This window comes from Drosophila nasuta, chromosome 2L (assembly GCF_023558535.2).
Source record: "Drosophila nasuta strain 15112-1781.00 chromosome 2L, ASM2355853v1, whole genome shotgun sequence".
Lineage (NCBI taxonomy): Eukaryota > Metazoa > Arthropoda > Insecta > Diptera > Drosophilidae > Drosophila > Drosophila nasuta.
This window is the reverse complement of record NC_083455.1, coordinates 8,836,051-8,852,410: the sequence shown is the minus strand read 5'-3', so window position 1 is coordinate 8,852,410 and position 16,360 is coordinate 8,836,051. Positions and strand designations below refer to the sequence as shown.

The window sequence follows — 16,360 nt, the reverse complement described above, 5'->3', positions numbered from 1 at the left end:
ACACTTTTTTTGCCCAACAGATTTGTGCAGTTTTTTTTTCTGTGTTAATTTCAGCCGAATAGAAAAACCACTTTCGGCTTTCAGCAAAAATGTTGACAAGAGCATTTTAAGTATGTTCAACTAAAGCTTAGCATTGAAGAAGTGATCAAAAACATTCTGGCCAACAGCACATCCTGCCACCGGACGCAATTTCTGCTTAATACTTGTTGGTAAAAAATTAAAGATTTTTTTAAGTATATGGAAAATATAAGTTCAGGTTGTATTTAATAATTGAAGATCAGCTTATTGAGGATTGTCATCTATAAAAAGTAATGTAAAATTATAGGTAAAAACTGGTTGTGATATCAAAGTGTAGGGTCGAAGAGGGAAACTACGACAAACTGATTTACAATAAATAAAATCTATAGAATTAGTGACGTCTTGTTCAATTGACTTCAAAGATATTTTTCACATTTTTTTCAAAAATGAAACTTATAAAATAGAAATACATTTTGGAACAGTTTTCTTTTGCCAAAATAACTTATTTTTCCAGAAAATGCACTTGCTTAGAAATTATAGAGCTGAAGCAACTCGGCCAATCATTTTTAAAATACTTTCATATTCGAAGGGACAAAGCGGCTGTTTGTTTCAATGCTTTTGGTGCATCAATACTAGATTGCAGTTCTATGTTTCCTGTTTGAAATTTAAGCAAATGTTGTTATTTGAATTCGAGCAGCCGCAATCAATAAAATGAATTTGGTCCACACCGAGTAAACCAACTGCATGCAATTCGCAATGCATAATTCATTTGCCAACAAATTGATTGGAATGTTTATGCCCTTTTCACAGCTTTTCAATTTACGCAACAACAAATTTGAATTACCTAGAAACTCCCCACCAACATAGTTCCCAACTCCTTGCATCAAAACGCAAAACAAATGAAAACCCAAAATGCTGAAACCAATGGAAACTATGCAAAAATATCCAAAGAGCGAGATAGTGGGAGAGAGGGTGGCAACTCTGGCATCGTCTGGTTGCCATAATTCACCGCAGAACACATGCAAGTAATTTAAAATTGTACAATTCGAACCCAGCCACGCCCACAGTAATAGCAGCAACAACAACGAAATGATCTTGGGACGATTACAAAGAGGAAGCGAAGAGTAATTTTTGACAGACAAACCGCAGCAAACGATTTTCCCACGCAACCTTGATGAATATTATCGAAATTGAATTTAAACGAAGTGCGCGAAAAAGTTCCGTAACGGAAAATTGGGAACTGGAACTTGGGAAAAACTGGGAACTGGACACGCAATGCAGTTTTCCCATCGTTAAAACGTTGAGCCCGAGATGTAATTGCAATTGCACGGGACACGTGCTGGGTGCAAATTGCTCGACAAGGAGTGAAGAGGGAGACATGAGGCACAAAGCGGGAGAGAGAGAGATAAGAAGTGACTGTGTGAGAGAGAGAGAGTGAGAACAATCTTTTACTGATTGAGACATATCAGTTGCCACCGCCACTTGAGGTTGAGGTTATATGTAGGGTAGGTTACGCACATTATGAACCCAGACCGGGCCGGGAATCGGACGAGAAATGGGTGTGGGATAGGGTAAGGGTAATGACAAGGGGATGGGGAAGGGGAATGGACTGTGGCACGGGGATCGTCGTATCCCCTGCGGCTTTATGAATTATGCTTCGACTACTGCGTAAAATGTTTTCATTTGACAATGCCCATGACGCAGCAAGTTTCTATAGTATTTTTTTATTTTTATATCAAACAGGCATTCCTGATTCTGCCTTTTTTTTGTGCAATCGCCATTGTTGTCAAGCACTTGAAAAGGTATTCAATGGAAATGAGGAACTCAGGATCTCTGCTCTCCTGTTGTTCCACATTTAATTAAACAAACTGCTAACGGCGACACATTAATGGGAACATTCTTATTGTGTAAACTGGTTTTTCGGGGGTTAAAAACTAGACTCGTCTGGGATTCATATGCATGAGATGATCCTAAAGAGGAGAATAATGCAATTAAGTAAATTAAAGCAAAGATAAATATTTGGAGTGCATTTGTATGAAAATGTATTCAACGACGATCAATATCAGAAACAGAAAATGAATCTTCTCATGGGTAAAAAAGAATTCACATCAAAGATTTGACTTATACATTTAATAAATTTAAAAAAATAGTATTGTTCTATTGCTTAAAGCGTTAAACAGGGTATTTAATATTCAATGCAATTTTCTGAAAAACCGAAAATTGTTGTCGGGTTTACAGAGCTGGCAAATTTAATGTTTATTCTTTTTTTGCACCTTTTCCCAACATTGTTTGCCATTTGCTGCTGGCAATGAAAAATTTTCAGCTAAGTGTAAAGCGCATTTTCATTTATAAATATTTAATATAGTTTTTATTCATACAAAACAGAATACATTCGTTTAAAAACTTGGATAAAAATGGAAAATTAATAGCGTTAAGCATAACATATTAATTGCAAAATATTTTGCATAAATCAAAATGCAAATGCAAAACGAAGGACACACTCTTGAAGCCCGAAACAAAGACTTTAGATGCTGCAAGACTTTCGCTCAGTTTATTGGTGTTCTCTCTAGCACACTAGTACAATTGCTATTTCCATACTAAAAAGATACAAAACAATTGCGCAGATTTCTGAGATACTTTTCAACGAACGAATAAAAACCAAAGCAAAAGTATCTAAAACCAATGTTTCAACGGGCGTGTGGAAAGAGGAAAGGGAAGTATTTCGCATGCCTTTTCCGTTTGCTATTTCAATTGAAATTTGCTTATTGCTAAATGTTATTTTGTTTCCATTGCTCCGTGCTCAGTGCTCAGTACTCACTGCGCTCTCGTTGGGTAGTTTGAAGAATTTTCAACGTTCGTTTTTTTGTATTTTTTTTTTTTTCAATCATGCCCGAGTGTGTGTGTGTATGTGTGTAGGAAATATATAAACCTAGACTACAAAATTGCGACGTGCAAAAGTATTTTGAGAATTTCTGTAATAAAGTTGCCAAGTATTCCACCAGCGATTCATACACAGAGATCGAGCCAGAGAGAGAGCCAACTTTGTTTTTCACTTGTTGGCCAGAAAATATTCAAGAGCTTTGAGTAATTGGTTTATTTGAGTCCATATGAACAGTCGAAGTCCTTAACTCTAAGTGAATGAGGTTTCCACTCTAACAATAACAATTTAAGTATTAATTTCACTAGTGTCTCATAATATGCATAAATGTACCCACTATAAATATTATAAAGAAATTATGAAATACAAAATTAATCAAAAATATAAATCAAAGTTAATACTTTTAATTCAAATTATCATGTTGCACGTATGAATTGATAAGCAATGACTAGACCTAATGGTTTTTTATTTTATCAGTATTTTTCAGTTTTCCTTTTAGCTTTCTAACTATCGCAGTCAACACAAATTTGCTAATGTAGATAAAAACTATTAATATAGTCACAAGCAATGCGAAAACATCCAAGTTGTTAGACGCAATAAAGCTCATTTGAATCAAAGGGCTCTGAAGATGAGGGGCTCCATGATGACGCATTACATACTCGCACCAGTAAAGAACACTTTCTCGAGCAGACATAGGTCTGTCCCTATATAAAGCGGAGAAAGTCTTTACTTTATGTTTATACTGAGGATTCTCCAGGAGTTCAGTCAGACTCTCTTTGAAAGGCTGTTCTTCGAGAGTCAGCAGACTCAAACTGAGACCAAATCCATCTTTCACCATTTTCAAAGCATTGCTAGGCTGATCACCAAAAATAGGAAGCGCTAACATTGGTTTTCCATGATACTGCGCCTCTGTTATGCCTCCTTTTCCCGCATGTGTGATAAAGAGTGTAATGTTTGGATGAGCCAAAATATCATCTTGAGGCAACCACTTCGAGTATAGAATATTATCCGATTTGCCGGGAGTATTATCGAGGTCTTCCCATTTCCAAATAACTCGTTGTTTCAGCTTCGACAGTACATTGAAAATTTTGATATTTGTGTCAGATTTTAAATGTGAGCTTTTCACATTAGATCCCAAAGAGAGCAGAATAGCACCATTGTCAGCTCTACTGAGGAACTCACCAAGTTTTTTGGGCAACGGATTCGGTTTGTCTTTAATCTGAATGCCACCTACTTCAATAACTGCTGGAACATTGGGTCTTATGGGTCCTTCGCTGAGTGCATAAGAGGTGAAGAAAGTGAGCGATACATTCTTGATTAACTCTCCAAAGGCTGGCATTGTGGGATCGTCGCCATATATCTTTCTGTAGTTAATATCCAATAAATAATATTTAAAAAAAAAACGGACTAAATAGTATTTCAACTTACTTGTACGTGTTCGCATTATTGTTCTCCAGAATTCCAAAAAATAATTCGATGACAATATTTGTAAGGAAGTTTTGAATTCGTTGCACAAATGTCATAATTTCACCTCTCTCGACTGCCATATTCATTGCCGGAACGAAGGAAGCTGCTGAGGGATTGCCAACAACTCTATTAAACATTTCATTAGGCGGCATGGTGGCAGCTATTACAACGGGAGCTTTTAATTTGTGTGCAATTCCCAATTGATAAGTGTTGAAGAAGTATCCCAATATAACTAGATCAAACTTGTTATCCTTGTTCTCATAGAGATCCTTGACACGCTGATCTTTCATAATATCTCGCATTTTCGCCATCATGAATTGCAAACGACCCATTAAACCGAATATGGCGCCAAACATATTGCTATGGTCTTGGCTGGCAAATTGAGCCATTGCTGCGCTCATGTGTTTGTGATCCTCCTCGCTCAAGGGAACCTGCACTACAGTGATATTTTTATGATTCACGGCGGGTTTAAGAGCCGTAACTACGGTTACATTATGACCATTCTCAGCCAAAACATTTGCCATCGACATGTGTATAATTAAATGCGAAGGACTTAGACTCGTAAATACTCCGAGTATATTTCCACCTTGACAGCTGCTGATAAGCAAAATATTCAGCAGAGCCAGTAGAACGGTTCGGGGACTGCCGCGATACATGTTGATGTTACAAAATATTTGCAAAGACAACTGCTTTTTCGGCAGTTCGCCTACCTTTTATAAATTTTGATAAAGCTTATCGCGTACCTGACTGATAAGACAAATCAACGCAAGTTTCAAAATCTGTGGTGAAATTGTTCAACGGATAACAATTTATACATTGACCAGGGTTATGATTTTTAATCTATTTGTATAAATCTCGTGTTTATTTAATGATATATTAACTGGTTTAAGGAAATAATATTTTTAATATATAAAATATTATTTATATTTTGAGAATTAAAATCAAAAACAATTGTAGAGATTAAGGTTTAAATTTTTTTTGTGATAATCATCATAAGTAACCTAAATAGAGTCAAATAAACTTTTAACAATAATTTTAATTTTTCTTTGGTTATCGGTCGGTATATTTTAAATGCTTTGTGACTGTTGTGAGCATTTGGTATATTTTAGTATTCTGTTGCTAAGTTATTAGGTTTAATATATTCTAACGTTATATAACGCTTATGTACAAATTCTGTATTTATTACTAATTTGGTCATTTGAGTGTCTATTCTAAAAAAAAAAATTTTGAAATCTAGTGTTTTTTTGTTTTATCAGTATTTTTCGGTTTCCCCTTGAGCTTCCTAACTATCGCAGTCAACACAAATTTGCTAATGTAGATAACAACTATTATTATCGTCACAAACAGTGCGAGAACATCCAAGTTGTTGGCCTCTATGTAATTCATTTTCAGCAACGGACTCTGAAGATGAGGGGCTCCATGATGACGCATTACATACTCGCACCAGTAAAGAACACTTTCTCGAGCAGATATAGGTCTGTCCCTATATAAAGCGGAGAAAGTCTTTACTTTATGTTTATACTGAGGATTCTCCAGGAGTTCAGTCAGACTCTCTTTGAAGGGCTCTTCCTCAAGAGTCAGCAGACTCAAACTGAGACCAAATCCATCTTTCACCATTTTCAAAGCATTGCTAGGCTGATCACCAAAAATAGGAAGCGCTAACATTGGTTTTCCATGATACTGCGCCTCTGTTATGCCTCCTTTTCCCGCATGTGTGATAAAGAGTGTAATGTTTGGATGAGCCAAAATATCATCCTGAGGCAGCCACTTCGAGTATAAAATATTCTCCGATTTGCCGGGAGTATTATCGAGGTCTTCCCATTTCCAAATTATACGTTGTTTCAGCTTCGACAACACATTGAATATTTTGTTGTTTGTGTCAGATTTTAGATATGAGCTTTTTACATTAGATCCCAAGGAGAGGAGAATGGCACCATTGTCAGCTTTACTGAGGAATTCTGCAATTTGTTTAGGTAATGGATTCGGTTTGTCTTTAATCTGAATGCCACCCACTTCAATAACTGATGGAACATTGGGTCTTATGGGTCCTTCGCTAAGTGCATAAGAGATGAAGAAAGTGAGCGATACATTCTTGCCTAACTCTCCAAATGCTGGCATTGTGGGATCATCGCCATATATCTCTCTGTAATAAATATCCAATAAATAATAATTTAAAAAAAAAACAGACTAAATGGTATTTCAACTTACTTGTATGTGTTCGCATTATTGTTCTCCAGAATTCCTAAAAATACTTCGATGACAATGTTTGTAAGAAAGTTTTGAATTCGTTGTACAAATGTCATAGTTTCACCTCTTTCGACTGCCATATTCATTGCCGGAACGAAGGAAGCTGCTGAGGGATTGCCAACAACGCCTTTAAACAATTCATTGGGCGGCATGGTGGCAGCTATAACAACGGGAGCTTTTAATTTGTGTGCAATTCCCAATTGATATGTGTTGAGGAAGTATCCCAATATAACTAGATCAAATTTGTTGTCCTTGTTCTCATAGAGATCCTTGACACGCTGATCTTTCATAATAGCTCGCATTTGTACCATCATGAATTGCAAACGACGCAATGATCGAAACATGGAAATAAACATATTGCTATGGTCTTGGCTGGCAAATTGAGCTATCATTGCACTCATTTTTTTGTTATCCTCTTCGCTCAAGGGAACCTGCACTACAGTGATGTCCTTGTGATTGACAGAAGGTTTCAGAACCGTAACTACGGTCACATTATGACCATTCTCAGCCAAAACTTTTGCCATCGACATGTGTATAATTAAATGCGAAGGACTTAGACTCGTAAATACTCCGAGTATATTTCCACTTTGACAGCCGCTGATAAGCAAAACACTCAGTAAAGCGAATAGAACGATTTGGAGACTGCCGCGATCCATGTTGATGTTACAAAACATTTGTAAAGACAACTGATATTTCGGCAGTTTACTTACCTTATATAGACTTTGATAAAGCTTATCGCGATTTTAACTGTTAAGACAAATCAACACAAGTTTTAAAATCTGTGGTAAATCTGTTCAACGGATAACAAATTATACATTGACCAGGGTTATGATTTTGAATCTATTTGTATAACTCTGAAGCTTATTTAATGAAGTGTCAACTGTTTCATATAAATATATTAAAAATATTATTTAAATTTTGAGCAGTCAAATAAAAAACAATTGTAGAGATTAAGGTTTTAATTTCTTTTGTCATAGTCATAATAAATTAACTAAATAGAGTCAAATAAACTTTTAACAATAATTTTACCGCTTATATACAATTTCTGTATTTTATTTCATATACTAATTTGGTCATATTCTAAGAAAAAATTCTTCGCATAGCGAGTTAAGTATAATTCTGGCATCGGCCTTAATATTATTCCCATTAATTAAAAAAGAAATTAAATATACAAATAAATCGACATGAAACAAAATTTAAATCAAAGTGTATATTTTTTATATATCAATCGCATAGAAATATTTTCAAATCTAATGTTTATACCCGCTACCGTAGAAGGGTATTATAACTTTGTGCCGGCAGGAAATGTATGTAACAGGTAGAAGGAGGCATCTCCGACCCTATAAAGTATATATATTCTTGATCAGCGTCAACAGCCGAGACGATCTAGTCATGTCCGTCTGTGTGTCGTGTGTCTGTCCGTCTGTCCGTCCGTCCGTATGAACACCTAGATCTCAGAGACTATAAGAGATAGAGCATCGACAGCATTTGTTATGTTTGCACGCAGATCAAGTTTGTTTCAAATTTTTGCCACGCCCACTTCCGCCCCCGCAAATCAAAAAAATCGAATAACAAGTGTAATTTTAAAGCTAGAGCGAATTTTGGTATATACAATAATTACTGTAGTAGTTATGATTCCTGAAAATTTGGTTGCGAGCAGATAAAAATTGTGGAAGTTATTAAAGAAATACTTTTGTATGAGTAAAAACGCCTATTTACTAGGGGTCTTACTTGCTTTGACTGAGAATCTGTTATATTGTGCCGTTAATGGTATATATTGAATGCGGTACTATATCGATATACCAAATATACCATTTGGTATATTTTTTTAGTATTTTGTAGTATATTTCTTTTATTCAAAATGGGTAGCGGGTATCTCACAGTCGGGTACACTCGACTGTAGCTTTCTTACTTGTTTTTTATTTTATTAGTATTTTTCGGTTTTTCCTTCAGCTTTCTTATTATCGCAGATATCACGTACTTGCTAATGTAGATAAGAACAATTATTATCACAACAAGCAATGCAAGAACATCCAAGTTGTTGGCCTCTATGTAATTCATTTTCAGCAACGGACTCTGAAGATGAGGGGCTCCATGATGACGCATTACATACTCGCACCAGTAAAGAACACTTTCTCGTGCAGATATAGGTCTATCCCTATACAAAGCGGAGAAAGTCTTTACTTTATGTGAATACTGTGGATTCTCCAGGAGTTCAGTCAGACTCTCTTTGAAGGGCTCTTCCTCAAGAGTCAGCAGACTCAAACTGAGACCAAATCCATCTTTCACCATTTTCAAAGCATTGCTAGGCTGATCACCAAAAATAGGAAGCGCTAACATTGGTTTTCCATGATACTGCGCCTCTGTTATGCCTCCTTTTCCCGCATGTGTGATAAAGAGTGTAATGTTAGGATGGGCCAAAATATCATCCTGAGGCAGCCATTTCGAGTATAAAATATTCTCCGATTTGCCGGGAGTATTATCGAGGTCTTCCCATTTCCAAATAACTCGTTGTTTTAGCTTCGACAGTACATTGAAAATTTTGATGTTTGTGTCAGATTTTAAATGTGAGCTTTTCACATTAGATCCCAAAGAGAGCAGAATAGCACCATTGTCAGCTCTACTGAGGAACTCACCAAGTTTTTTGGGCAACGGATTCGGTTTGTCTTTAATCTGAATGCCACCCACTTCAATAACTGCTGGAACATTGGGTCTAATGGGTCCCTCGCTGAGTGCATGTGAGGTGAAAAAAGCGAGCGACACATTTTTGCCCAACTCTTCAAAGGCGGGAATATTTGGATCGTCGCCATAGATCTCTCTGCAATTAATATAAAATAGTTAATAAGCTTACTAGTTTTAAAAGAATATCGACTTACTTGTATGAGTTGGCGTTATAGTTCTCAATAATTGCAATAAATACTTCCATGGCAATATTTGTGAAGAAGTTTTGAATTCGTTGCACAAACGTCATCACCTCACCCCTTTCGACTGCCATATTCATTGACGGAACAAATGAAGCTGCTGATGGATTCCCAACAATACTTTTAAATAATTCATTGGGCGGCATAGAGGCTGCTATCACAACGGGAGCTTTTAGTTTGTGTGCAATTCCCAATTGATAAGTATTGAGGAAGTAGCCCAACAATACTAAATCGAACTTATTGTCCTTGTTCTCGTAAAGATCCTTCACACGCTGATCTTTCATGATATCCCGCATTTTGTCCATCATAAATTGCATACGACCCATTGAACGAAACATGGAAATAACCGTATTGCCGTTGTCTTGGCTGGCAAGTTGTGACATTGTTGCACTCATTCTTTTGTGCTCCTCCTCGGTCATGGGAATCTGTACTACAGTGATATCTTTGTGATTGACAGAAGGTTTTAGAGCTGTTACCACAGTCACATTATGACCATTCTCAGCCAAAACTTTTGCCATCGACATGTGTATAATCAAATGTGAGGGACTTATACTTGTAAATACTCCCAGTATATTTCCACCTTGACAGCCGCCGATAAGCAAAACACTCTGTAGAGCGAGTAGCACGGTTTGGGGACTGCCGCGATCCATGTTGATGTCCCAAAATAATTGCAAACACAACTGCAATTTTGGCTGTCCACCAAGTTTATATAAACTTTGATAAAGCTTATCGCGTACGTGACCGATAAGATAAATCAACGCAAGTTCCAAAATCAGTGGTGAAATTGTTTAACGGATAACAAATTATACATTGACCTGGGTTATGATTTCTAATATATGTATATACTTCTGGTGCTTATTTAGCAAATTGTGTAATATTTTTATATAAAGAATAATTATAATGGTTAAGATTTTCACAAGATTCTAAATTTGGTATTTATAGCCAACAAATCTTTTAACATAATTTTTCTTCACTTTTGAATTGTGGAAAGTGATATCAAATTGCAATTCTAATCAAGTTATGCTAGCTTATGCAATTATTCTGCAATTCTTAAATTATAACTATTATAGACTATATAAAAAATATTTGAGATCTGGCTGCAGCTATCATAACTCATTTTATTTTGGTTGACAATATGGTATTTTTCAAACGACTTGGTGTTCTTTAAAAGTAATGCTCGTCCTTTGTATTTGAATTGACGATTTTCTGAATTTTATTTCATATACTAATTTAATAATTGAGGTGATTATTCTTAAAACAAAGCTTCACGAAAGTATAATTCTGATATGAGCCATACTCTTGAGTTGTTCCCATTAATATGAAAAATAAATTATGAAATACAAAATGAATCGACACACTTCAAAATTGGTAATTTTATTAAAAATTTAAAGTTATTACATTTCGTCATGTCATCAGCAGCACGTATTTATTAAAAGACATCTATTTTTAAGCCTAATGTTTTTTGATTTTATCAATGCTTTCTGGCTTTCCCTTGAGCTTTCTGATAATTGCAGTGATAGTTAACTTGCTTATATAGATAAAAACAATTACTACTGTTACAAGTAAGGCAACCACATCCAAGTTATGGGACGCAATAAAGTTCATTTGCTTCAAAGGACTCTGCAGATGACGGGCTCCATGATGACGCATCACATACTCGGACCAGTAAAGAACAGTCTGTCTAGCAGACATGGGTCTGTCTCTATATAAAGCAGAGAAGGTCTTCACTTTTTCACTATACTGTGGATTCTCCAAAAGCTCAGTCAGACTCTCTTGGAAGGGTTGTTCTTCGAGAGTCAGCAGACTCAAACTGAGACCGAATCCATCTTTCACCATTTTCAAAGCATTGCTATGTTGGTCACCAAATATGGGAAGCGCTAACATTGGTTTTCCATGATACTGCGCCTCTGTTATGCCTCCTTTTCCCGCATGTGTGATAAAGAGTGTAATATTGGGATGGGCCAAAATATCATCCTGTGGCAGCCACTTCGAGTATAGAATATTATCCGATTTGCCGGGAGTATTATCGAGGTCTTCCCATTTCCAAATGATACGTTGTTTCAGCTTCGACAGTACTTTGAATATTTTGTTGTTTGTTTCAGGTTTAAGGTGTGAGCTCTTTACATTGGATCCCAACGAGAGGAGAATAGCACCATTGTCAGCATTGGTTAGGAACTCGGCAAGTTGTTTGGGTAACGGATTCGGTTTGTCCTTTATCTGAATGCCACCTACTTCGATAACTGATGGAACATTGGGTCTGATGGGTCCCTCACTAAGAGCATGAGAACTGAAGAAAACAAGTGATACATTCTTGCCAATCTCTTCGAAGGGGGGCATAGTCGGATCGTCGCCATAAACTAGTCTGCAAAGAATATTAAATATTTAATTCACACATAAAAATAAATCAATCTAGAAACTTACTTGTATGAGTTAACATTATAGATCTCCAGTATTGCAAAAAGTACTTCCAAGGCAGCATTTGCAAATAAATTTTGAATTCGTTGCACAAACGTCATCGCTTGACCTTTCTCTACAGCCACACCTATTGAGGGCAGATAGGAAATCGATGAGGGATTCCCTACTATGCCATCAAATAATTGATTTGGCGGCATTGAGGCTGCTACTATAGCGGGAGCTTTGAATTTATGTGAAATTCCCAGTTGATAAGTATTAAGGAAGTAGCCCAACATAACTAGGTCGAACTTGTTGTCCTTGTTCTCATATAGATCCTTCACACGCTGATCTCTCATGATATCCCGCATCTTGTCCATCATAAATTTCATTTGATCCATCGATCGGAACATGGTAGCAATCATATTGCTATTGTCCTGGCTGGCAAATTGCGCAATAGTGGCACTCATCTGCTTATTATCCTCCTCGCTCAAAGGAACTTGGATAACAGTAATATCCTTGTGAGTCACTACAGGTTTCAGAGCCGTTATTACGGTCACATTATGCCCATTTTCAGCCAGAACTTTTATCATCGACATTTGTACGATTAAATGCGAGGGACTTGTACTCGTAAACACTCCGAGAATATTTCCACCTTGACTGCCACTGATAAGCAAAGCACTCACTAGCGCGAGTATTACGGTCTGACGACTGCTGCGATCCATGTTGATGTCCCAAAATATTTGCAAAGACTACTGCAATTGAGCAATTTGCCTATTTTATATAGTCAGTGAGAACAGGTTATCGCGTACTTGACTGATAATATAATTCGCTGCAAACTTCAAAATAAATGGTGAAATCGTTAAACGGGCATGATATATTAGTAACCGGGGTTAAGAAATCCCAAGAGCACACAATAACAACGGCAAATATGAATTCTTATAATTTTGGTGCCATCTGATAAAAATTTTAAATGTTGTCTAAGAAATACTTTTATGAGGCACAACCAAATGCTTCTGCCTAGAATAGTTTGGTTGACAATCTGGTATATTTTAAATTTAATAGTATATTTCGAAAATACAGCTTTCGACATATTTTAGTATTTTTCGGTATTTTATTCGGTATATAACTTTTTTTTGAGTAGCGGGAATAACACAATCAAGCGTACTTGACTGTATAATTTTAACTGATTTTGTTAAATTTCATCTTGAATAAAAGCAAAACAAAGAGGTATTATTCACATAGCTTAGCAAATTAACATACAGCAAAAATACTTAAATATACCGGCAATATTTGCTACATTAATATAATATTAATAATAATATACCATAAGGTATAAAATATACCAGCCTAAGCAATTAAGATTTCTTGAAAATAATAATAATACCGCTATTAAAATACATTTATCTGATTATTGTATTGGAAACCAAAGGTATATTTGTAATATTAAAAAATAACATTAAATATATAATATTGTCAACGTAATTAAGCCTGTACCAAAGCCTAAAAAACGATATAAAAATATTCTTAATATAACTTATCTTAAGTTTTATGAAATCTAGTTTTGAAATTATGTGTGTTTTTGTTGTTTTCTCAGCTTTTCAAGGTTGTTAGAAATGTTAGTGGAGCAAATTTGTAAAACTGGGGTAGGAGGTAAATATTAGATGTAAAATATTATAACAAAATTTGTCACTGAGTATATTAAACTCTGTTAAATTGGGGATACCTATTTGTTCAATTTTAATAAAAAGTCCAAAAAAATAATTTACTAAACCTTAGAGAATTTAAAAAGATACCACCATTACTCGCTTTTTATGGCGGATAATAAAAATTAATTTTTTAGCATCACCTGGATATAATCAAAACCAAAACTGCAAATTTAAAAAGTTTTGTATACTATTGTTGTGTGATATACAGTATATACCACACCCATTTTTGGGGTAGTCGTCGTTAAATAAAAAGTCTTGTATAATAGAGATTAAATTTGGTTTGATTTTCCATTATTTCATATGAGTACATAATAAGAAATAGTAATTCAAGCAGAAGCGCTTTGGCGATAATCTAATAAGTGCATTATAAGAGAATAATGTAATGTTAAAGAAATTATTATTATCTAAATATAAAAAGCAGACATACAAATTGATATTAAAAGTGTACTTTTCAATTATTTCGTGATGTTTTGAGTTGCACGTACTTAACGTAATTTATAGGCTCTTAAATCTAATGCTTTTTTAGTTTATCAGTATTTTTCGGTTTTCCCTTTAACTTTCTGATTACCACAGTCAACACGAACTTGCTAATGTAGATAAAAACAATTAATACAGTTACAAGCAATGCGAACACATCCAAGTTGTTAGACGCAATAAAGTTCATTTGCATCAAAGGACTCTGCAGATGAGGTGCTCCATGATGACGCATCACATACTCGGACCAGTAAAGAACACTTTCTCGAGCAGACATAGGTCTGTCCCTATATAAAGCCGAGAAAGTCTTTACTTTATGTGAATACTGAGGATTCTCCAGGAGTTCAGTCAGACTCTCCTTGAAGGGCTGTTCTTCGAGAGTCAGCAGACTCAAACTGAGACCAAATCCATCTTTTACCATTCTCAAAGCATTGCTAGGTTGATCACCAAATATGGGAAGCGCTAACATTGGCTTTCCATGATACTGCGCCTCTGTTATGCCTCCTTTTCCAGCATGTGTGATAAAGAGTGTAATGTTAGGATGAGCCAAAATATCATCTTGAGGCAGCCACTTCGAGTATAAAATATTCTCCGATTTGCCGGGAGTATTATCGAGGTCTTCCCATTTCCAAATAACTCGTTGTTTCAGCTTCGACAGTACATTGAAAATTTTGATGTTTGTGTCAGATTTTAAATGTGAGCTTTTCACATTGGATCCCAACGAGAGCAGAATAGCACCATTGTCAGCATTGCTTAGGAACTCAGCAAGTTGTTTGGGTAACGGATTCGGCTTGTCCTTTATCTGAATGCCACCTACTTCGATAACTGCTGGAACATTGGGTCTGATGGGTCCTTCACTGAGTGCATGAGAACTGAAGAATGCCAGCGACACATTCTTGCAAATCTCTTCAAAGGGGGGCATAGTCGGATCGTCGCCATATATCTCTCTGCAGAGAAGAATTAAATCGTTAGTGTGTTCACTGATTAATAAATATCTAAAACTTACTTATATGAGTTGGCATTATAGTTCTCCAGAATTGCAAAAAATACTTTCATTGCAATATTCGTAAGAAAGTTTTGAACTCGTTGCACAAATGTCATAATTTGACCTCTTTCGACTGCCATATTCATTGCCGGCACAAAGGATGCAACTGATGGATTGCCAACAACAGTGTTAAATATTTCGTTGGGCGGCATTGAGGCTGCTACAACAACGGGAGCTTTTAATTTATGCGCAATTCCCAATTGATATGTGTTAAGAAAGTATCCCAACATAACGAGATCAAACTTGTTGTCCTTGTTCTCGTAAAGATCCTTCACACGCTGATCTTTCATTATATCACGCATCTTGTCCATCATAAATTTCATTTGTCCCATTGAACGGAACATGGTAATAACCATATTGCTATTGTCCTGGCTGGCAAATTGGGCAATTGTTGCACTCATGTGTTTGTGATCCTCCTCGCTCATAGGAACCTGCACTACAGTGATATCCTTGTGATTCACGACGGGTTTGAGAGCCGTTATTACGGTCACATTATGCCCATTTTCAGCCAGAACCTTTGCCATCGACATGTGTATAATCAAATGCGAGGGACTTAGACTCGTAAATACTCCGAGTATATTTCCACCTTGACAGCCGCTGATAAGCAAAACACTCAGTAGAGCGAGTAGCACGGTTCGATTACTGCCGCGATCCATGTTGATGTCTCAAAATATTTGCAAAGACTACTGCAAATTGGTTAGTCTGCTTTCTTTATATAGCCGTTGATAAGACTTATCGCGTACTTGACTGATAACATGCGTCAACGCAAGTTTCGAAACAGGTGGTGAAATTTGTTAAACGGACAACAAGTTATGTAGTGACCAGGGTTATGATTTTGTTCCATTATATGTTATCTTTGTAAAGCTTTGCAGCTGGCGTATAATGTAATTGCTTCCTTAAAAATAAATTAAGAAAAAAATATAAAGTTGGAATATCCACATCTTTTACGATTCATTTATATAGAAACTAATTTTTAATGAAATATGTGTTCTTTTAAGCATAAACATTAATAATTAAAAGTGATAAAACTTTGTTTTACTAGATTCAATTGGAGAACGTGGTTATTTGGCATTGTACCTTGAATTTGTTTTTGTAGTTTGAGTAGCTTATAAAGTGTGCGATCGAATTGTATATTCTATTATTATCACACCGCTATCAGCCGTCTATAACTGATAGCGAATTCGCAAAACAATCGATAACGCGTTTGCTG

The 16,360-nt window shown here is 35.9% G+C and overlaps 4 protein-coding genes across 4 annotated transcripts; all 4 read right to left on the bottom strand.

Moving 5' to 3' along the window:
- Positions 1-3,350: 3,350 nt before the first annotated feature.
- On the bottom strand, positions 3,351-5,019 carry LOC132785617 (UDP-glucosyltransferase 2-like). Its single transcript, XM_060791795.1, has 2 exons — positions 4,325-5,019; positions 3,351-4,260 (listed from the first exon to the last, which is right to left on the bottom strand). Exons 1-2 carry the CDS (start codon positions 5,017-5,019, stop codon positions 3,351-3,353), a joined length of 1,605 nt encoding a protein of 534 aa, XP_060647778.1.
- Positions 5,020-5,596: 577 nt separating this feature from the next.
- LOC132785614 (UDP-glycosyltransferase UGT5-like) lies at positions 5,597-7,266 on the bottom strand. Its single transcript, XM_060791782.1, has 2 exons — positions 6,572-7,266; positions 5,597-6,506 (listed from the first exon to the last, which is right to left on the bottom strand). The coding sequence occupies exons 1-2, from the start codon at positions 7,264-7,266 to the stop codon at positions 5,597-5,599; spliced, it is 1,605 nt and encodes a 534-aa protein (XP_060647765.1).
- A 1,237-nt stretch (positions 7,267-8,503) lies between these two features.
- Positions 8,504-12,690, bottom strand: LOC132785609 (uncharacterized). The gene is made up of 4 exons (XM_060791767.1): positions 11,953-12,690; positions 10,987-11,893; positions 9,487-10,211; positions 8,504-9,428 (listed from the first exon to the last, which is right to left on the bottom strand). Exons 1-4 carry the CDS (start codon positions 12,645-12,647, stop codon positions 8,519-8,521), a joined length of 3,237 nt encoding a protein of 1,078 aa, XP_060647750.1. The 5' UTR covers positions 12,648-12,690; the 3' UTR covers positions 8,504-8,518.
- A 1,371-nt stretch (positions 12,691-14,061) lies between these two features.
- Positions 14,062-15,821, bottom strand: LOC132798645 (UDP-glucosyltransferase 2-like). Its single transcript, XM_060810582.1, has 2 exons — positions 15,112-15,821; positions 14,062-15,052 (listed from the first exon to the last, which is right to left on the bottom strand). Exons 1-2 carry the CDS (start codon positions 15,804-15,806, stop codon positions 14,143-14,145), a joined length of 1,605 nt encoding a protein of 534 aa, XP_060666565.1. The 5' UTR covers positions 15,807-15,821; the 3' UTR covers positions 14,062-14,142.
- Between the last annotated feature and the right edge of the window lie 539 nt (positions 15,822-16,360).

What these genes read in the sequence shown, in the direction of transcription:
- LOC132785617 (XM_060791795.1), bottom strand. Translation starts at nt 5,019, where the DNA reads ATGTATCGCGGCAGTCCCCGAACCGTTCTACTGGCTCTGCTGAATATT. An exon ending in AATAATGCGAACACGTACAA is followed by an intron (nt 4,261 to 4,324) that starts GTAAGTTGAAAT and finishes TATTAACTACAG; the next exon opens with AAAGATATATGGCGACGATC.
- LOC132785614 (XM_060791782.1), bottom strand. Translation starts at nt 7,266, where the DNA reads ATGGATCGCGGCAGTCTCCAAATCGTTCTATTCGCTTTACTGAGTGTT. An exon ending in AATAATGCGAACACATACAA is followed by an intron (nt 6,507 to 6,571) that starts GTAAGTTGAAAT and finishes TATTTATTACAG; the next exon opens with AGAGATATATGGCGATGATC.
- LOC132785609 (XM_060791767.1), bottom strand. Translation starts at nt 12,647, where the DNA reads ATGGATCGCAGCAGTCGTCAGACCGTAATACTCGCGCTAGTGAGTGCT. An exon ending in TATAATGTTAACTCATACAA is followed by an intron (nt 11,894 to 11,952) that starts GTAAGTTTCTAG and finishes TATTCTTTGCAG; the next exon opens with ACTAGTTTATGGCGACGATC. An exon ending in TATAACGCCAACTCATACAA is followed by an intron (nt 9,429 to 9,486) that starts GTAAGTCGATAT and finishes TATTAATTGCAG; the next exon opens with AGAGATCTATGGCGACGATC.
- LOC132798645 (XM_060810582.1), bottom strand. Translation starts at nt 15,806, where the DNA reads ATGGATCGCGGCAGTAATCGAACCGTGCTACTCGCTCTACTGAGTGTT. An exon ending in TATAATGCCAACTCATATAA is followed by an intron (nt 15,053 to 15,111) that starts GTAAGTTTTAGA and finishes TCTTCTCTGCAG; the next exon opens with AGAGATATATGGCGACGATC.